Source organism: Grammomys surdaster, unplaced genomic scaffold (assembly GCF_004785775.1).
Source record: "Grammomys surdaster isolate TR1022 unplaced genomic scaffold, NIH_TR_1.0 125861, whole genome shotgun sequence".
Taxonomy (NCBI): Eukaryota; Metazoa; Chordata; class Mammalia; order Rodentia; family Muridae; genus Grammomys; species Grammomys surdaster.
In genome coordinates, this window is record NW_021620687.1 from 1666892 (window position 1) to 1673314 (window position 6423).

The window sequence follows — 6423 nt, forward strand, 5'->3', positions numbered from 1 at the left end:
GGTTATAAGACTTCAGGTAGTTCCTTGGGACACCTAAGCTCTACGGTGGCCTTTTCTGTTCTTGCATGACTTATGTGACTGACCAGTGAGTGTATCCTGTCTTGTTTATGCCCCAAGTGGTTACTGGAAAGGTGGCCAGGCCTTTCTTTCAGGCAACAGGAGGGTACAGAGAGAATGAGAACATGTGAGAGGCAGTAGGCAGAGAACGATATGTAAGCCCCCACAGCAATGACCCAGGAAGTGTGAAATCCTGTCCAGCTTCCTGACTAATTCACATGAGAAATGGCAGCCTCACACAGACTATACGAGCATCTCTTACTCTGAATTCCCATCATCCTTTGCCCACCTGGACACTCTGGAGAAGGGGCCAGACTGTTTTCTAGATTTCTAGATGGTTTCCTCTCCCACCACGCCACCACTGAGGCTTGCAGGCAGAGGAAAGAGCCGAACCGTCTATTCTCACTGTGGATCTTCCCCACCCACCGGCCAACCATTGGTGAGGGACAGAACAATTTGCCTTGGATATGAGAATGGTGTCTTCACCCGGACTTGACAGAGTTTTTTAATATCAAGAAGTGACCAAGGAAGTTATGGAGTCTATCCAGGGTATCGTTAATGAATCTCTGCCCAGCAGGAGTGGGAGAGTCACAAGGCCCAGCGGAGGATGATGGGAGGGAGGGAGAGAAGAAAATCATTTCCTGTGGGTCCCCTGTGGAGCAGAAGCTGGTCAGTCAGCCTGTTACAGCTGACAAAGGACCTCATATCCTTAGGACTAAGGTCGGATCACTGTGCAGTTTCATTTGGTTCTGCCACATGTATAAATTGTTAGTTGAGGAGTGGCCAGATGGTTTTCCATCAAATCAAAGCCTTAAAGTTTTAAACGAGAAGCAGAGGGGTACATGGAGGTGAGTTTTTGAATATGGGCACAAAAGACATTAAATTCAACAGCTCATAGTGGTTTCTCTTTTGTTACTCTGTGACCTCGGGGCTTCCCTTGTTTTGTACTGTTACACAGAGAGGTATCTGGCTTTAAGTTCCAGTTTGTCACAGAATCACCTAAAGTGGCCTGGGGAAGAGAAGTAATTGTAAAACATGTTCACAAGGTACTGCATCGCCTTGGTCCACTTACATGTCAATCAACCTTTACCTTGCTATCTGTTCTATTTAATTTTTTAAACAATCATAACTGCGTATGGTTGCATGTTTTGTGTGTGTGTGTGTGTGTGTGTGTGTGTGTGTGTGAGAGAGAGAGAGAGAGAGAGAGAGAGACAGAGAGACAGAGAGACAGAGAGACAGAGAGACACTCAAGAAGAATCCCCGTGTAGTACAGAGATGTGTTTTTATACAAACATTTTTTGTGATTTTTTTCTCTTTTCTTTCTTTCTCTTCTTCCTTCCTTCCTTTCTTCCTTTCTTCCTTCCTTTCTTTTTTTTTTTTTTAAATAGGACTTTCTTCATGGCAAGAACAGGGAAGGCAGACCCAACATCCTCTTATCCATGTTGCTGGAAACTCAACCCAGGGATGTCTGTCATAGTCACCAGGCTGAAGGGGCACTGAAGAGCTAGCTGTGGCATTATGCTACAAGGAGCGGGGAATGCTGAAAGAACCCAAGGGGCTAGCTTCATAGCTTCATGGGACAGGAGGAACTGGCCCAGGCTGACTGCATTTTTGCGCCTTTGGGAGGTTTTACTTCATCACATAAATATAGAACCCTGTCCCCCCCAAAAGCTCTCTCCCTGTAATCTCAGCAGCTGGAGGTATAGCTGGGCACTGGGGAGTAAGTACCAGGCTCAGGTGGCTTCACTAGACCTATCAAAGAGAAGGAAGTGCTCAATGCTGGATGGGTGTGTAAGGAGGAAGGGACACACATGTTATGTATGATGTGTAGTCTTGTAGCTTCAGTCTCTCCTTTCTTTTCCTTCCCTCCCTCCCTCCCTCCCTCCCTCCCTTCCTCCCCCTATCCTTCCATCCCTCTCTCCCTCTCTCCCTCCCTCCTTCCCTCCGTCCCTCCCTTCCTCCCATTAACCAGAGGCTTCTTTATTTACAATACTGTTTTATTCTGACAAAAGTTCCTTCAAGCTTACATTACAAGCATCCCTGATCCTGTTAACAACTGACAACATAACCCATACTGACAGGAATAATGGCTCTCATCGATGCTCCTCCTTGTCAACACCACAGAGCTGCTTAGACCACAGGTCAGTTTCATAGCCTCTTGAAGTCCGGGCTTGCGGGTTCCTAGTTTTCTGGTTTCCTCTCTGCATCATCTGTTTCCATGAACGCTCGTCTCCTTAAATGTAACAGGACAGTGTTCTCATCTATCAGTGCGCTAGCAAGCAAAAGGACATCAAGATACAGCCCGCCCATAGTGTAGACACACACTCCTTTTACTCAGCACTTGGGAGACACAGGCAAGTGGATCTCTGTGAGTTTGAGCCAAGCCTGGTCTACATAGACAGTTCCAGGACAGTCAGAGCTACATTGTGAGATGATATCTCAAAATAAAATAAAATAAAATAAAATAAAATAAAATAAAATAAAATAAAATAAAATAAAATAAAATATTAAAAAGAATCATCCTTATAATTACTTAGTTATACTTTAGCTGAATTGGGTTGCAGTTGAAATGACTCTGGTGGGTTCTGAATTTGTTATGGACACTTACCATTGACTTAGCTGTGCAAATCTACCCCATATTATATTTTATATATCCCAGGGCCTCAGCAAAAACCGGCGCCAATTCTCCATCTTCTAATAACTGAGACTCCAAGCTGTGTCTGGACCCCGTTTGCCTGCATTTTGCTCACTCTCTATTCTCTGTCCTTTCCCGATCTTTCTACTTGTTTCTGCACTTGCAGAGAACCCTCCTCTTTCTGTGGTTTGCCTTCTTCAAGGCCTTCATTCATCCTCAGCCTTTAGTCTGGAAATGATCTGTCTCCTTTCCACAGTCTCTAAATGTTCAGAGTCCAGCTATCCTCCAGAGGAAATACCTCTGGGTTCCCTCCCACAGATGCACTCCCCTCCGTAGGATCTTACTAGTCCCTTTGACATTTATTCATTCTCTCAAATACGCAGGACTTACTATGGGGCAATCACAGGCCTGGGCCCTAAACGTAGGGCAGAAGATAAAATGAAGGGTCTTACAGAAATGAAGGTCTATTTAAGGGAATGGAGCCTAGACATATGAAGTCAGATGGTCGCAGGTTCTTGGAAACAGTAAGCCAGGCATTTTCCAAGACAGCTTCTCTGATTCTGTCACAGATTCTGTAACCCTATGTCCTTCAGCCCCTAACCAAAGTCAGGAATTCTACTTTTCTTAATATATGGTCTTTATTAGAAATAACATCTAATCTTACATAGTAACTGATACTATGATAATTTATAGGTACTGGGTAATAAATACTTTTTAGTTAATACAAAGAACGACTGTAGAAGGATTTATGTATAAAAAGAGACACAGAAAACCGTAATTTAAAAATTGGGCAGAAATGGAATCCAGCTTGACAGTGGTAGAACATCTACCTACCTAGCATTCATGAAACCCACATTCCATCTCCCTCACCACCCAAAAAATATTCTTGAGGGAAAAAAAATCCCTGCATTTGTCATCTGATTGAGATGGTCGTGTCATCTAAACTGGGGAACAATTCTCTCATGTGGGACTTTTATTTTAGAGAGATGAAACATTGAACATTAAACAATGATATGTCATAATTTAAATCTGCAATCTTGTCATTCATGGACTTAGTGTATGGCCGCGTGTGGCTTGGCCTTATTGCACCCATCCTTGAAGAGCTCTGAATGTGCAGGCGTTTATTTACTTGGGATGTTGCCTTTGTCCTTCTGAGAAGCTAGCGTTCTTAGCTGTCCGCTTTGACAGTGCAGGGTACACATTTTTAATCTTCTACCTGAGCAGCTAAACAGCTTTCTCACACTTACCTCGGTTGATTTTGACCAGGACTGTGAATTTCTTGATGCTGGCAGGTCATGGTGTAGAGCAACTCACTGGAGGCCAGCGAATGCAGGGATTTCTGTGGCAAACCAGCCTGTGTCTTGAGGATGCTTCCGGCTGTTGTTCTCCCAAACCTTTGGGGCAAGCTGGGAAAATGGCTCATGGTCCCTGCCTCCATGTTGGCCCGTGCTGTGGGGCTTCTTTTCTCTTCTATGGTCCTCCCAAATCTCAGGGGCAGGTTGGCTGCTGAGTGGGGTACTTTGTTGGCAGGGGCTGGACTCATCTTAATAACATTCTTTGCCCCCCAATCTTTTTGTTCTTGAGAACTGACACTTCTTTCCTTTTCCCCTTTTGGGATTCCTCTCAGCTATAATTAGAAACAAGAATTAAAATAATTTATTTTTATTACAAGCCATAGATTTAAGCCCTAAATTAACTTAAATCCAGACTTTAATCTGTAGACTTGCTCTAGCTATAAACAAAGTTTGTGTTTCTTTATGCAGAATTTTAAAATAAATAATCTGTATTAAGCTTCTTAAAGCAATCTAGTTTCTCTGTCCCTTGACTATTATAAGACAACTATAAAATATTAATAAAAAATATATAGTGAGTGCAGCAGTATGTTTAAGCAGCAGGAATATAATGAAGTATTGAAATAAGGCAAAAGTTGATTTTATTACAGTTATTCTCTTTCAGGTTTTTGATTCATATTGTTTATGAAGTATTTTTATATGCTTATATGATTATGACTTTAGAGAAAACTTCCATTCCCCTGAGTGCTTGTGTTTCACCTCACCCCTTTAAAGACCCACAGAACTGGATCTCTCCTGGTCTGGGCATGGGCCTGGGTGGCTCTGTCAAGTTTCTTTCTTTACTCCCTTATATTTAGAGTTTCACTATAAAACACATTTCAAAAACTCAGTTGCACTTTAATTGGTCTACAAATTACATTTTCAGTGAAGAGCCAACGTCCAACAATCTGACTTTATAGGAGCCACATAAAGTGTAGTGAATATTATGTTAGGTTTGGTTCTACCCTAAACACTGGACCACATGCTAAAAAAATTATTTTCTGAATATAATCTGACCCATACATACTAACCAGAAAATTTCAGAACATATAAACACTTTGGATAAACATAACGTGAAGTTCCCTGCACTTCCCTGATGTGGGGATGAACATTTTACCAGAATCTAAAGATAACTCAATCTTTACCAGCTTGTAATTGCTGAGGAGAAAACCCAAAAGCCGAGTTTGTCATGCAGGCTTCCAGCTGAAGTGCATCCGGATGCTATTTCTATATGTCTTTATTGCAGGCATGCGCTCTGAGTCAACTGATATGTACCACCCACCTTTCACTTGCTTAATACTACACACTGAGTGGGGTGTACTTGTCACTGAGACAGCAGGCTAATTGCCACTGTGCTAAATTTTACAAGCAACATCCTATGTTGTCACAGAAAAGCTAAACTATGACAGAAAACCAAAATCCAAAATAAAGCAAAGCATAAACTTGCTTATTACTTACTCTTTACAAAAGCATTAGATTCAAGACAAACAGTATGTGTGTGCTTGTGAACACGTGTATTGAATGTCAGTTATATTAGCGTGTGTATGGATAGAATGTCTGTCATATCAGTGTGTGTACATATAGAATGTCACGTACATTAGTGTGTAAGTATAGAATGTCAATTGTAATAGGTAGACTTTAAAACTTACCTGGGAGTATTTTCCATAACCTTCTTTGCTGTGAAAATGGGGTATCACCAATTCATCTGTACAAAAGATGTTTGATGTTAAGAAGCTTGAAACTGCTAAAGTCAATAAAATGAAGCATTTTGATGAAATAATTTCCATTTTGTCTCAGTTAGGTTAATATGTTTAGCCTGGTGTCTGTGAGTCTATGAGAAGGGAACTCGTGGTGTTTTTATACTGTAACAGATAAATTGCACATATTTTAAGTAGTAATATTAATTAGAGTGTGTAACTAAAATATGCACACAAGGAATGTGCTTAATTCATTCTGGGGAGACAGCAATGTTTGTGTTTGCAAATCCATTGACTTTGAAAAGAATTTCCCTCATTATGAAGGTTCTTTTAATTAGGTAGGGTTGGGACAACAGTCATTAAGATTCCAAACAAACAGGATGTTTTATTTCTCAGAGCTTAAACAAGAAATCTTTTGTTTTTGGTGTTTTTGTTAGTTTTTGAGGGAAGCTTAAGAAGGAAAGAAAATATTCTATACACGCTAGCTGGGTTTTAAAAAATTCAGATACAAGGGTTAGGCATAGTCTTTTCAAAATGTCAAGTGAAATTAAGGATGTGAAAAAAAAATAGTAAGTCACATAGCACCCTAATAAAATGCCACGAATTAATTGTTTTTGTAAAATGTTGTTCGGTTATTACAAAGCACCAAGAGTAAATGTCAGCTGTCATGTGGAGGGTGAGCTGCAGAGAGAGCGTTCAGTAG

The 6423-nt window shown here is 41.0% G+C and overlaps 1 protein-coding gene across 1 annotated transcript; it reads right to left on the reverse strand.

Moving 5' to 3' along the window:
- Positions 1-2041: 2041 nt before the first annotated feature.
- On the reverse strand, positions 2042-5856 carry Npvf (neuropeptide VF precursor). Its single transcript, XM_028790026.1, has 3 exons — positions 5673-5856; positions 3940-4319; positions 2042-2290 (listed from the first exon to the last, which is right to left on the reverse strand). Exons 1-3 carry the CDS (start codon positions 5808-5810, stop codon positions 2239-2241), a joined length of 570 nt encoding a protein of 189 aa, XP_028645859.1. The 5' UTR covers positions 5811-5856; the 3' UTR covers positions 2042-2238.
- Positions 5857-6423: the final 567 nt, after the last annotated feature.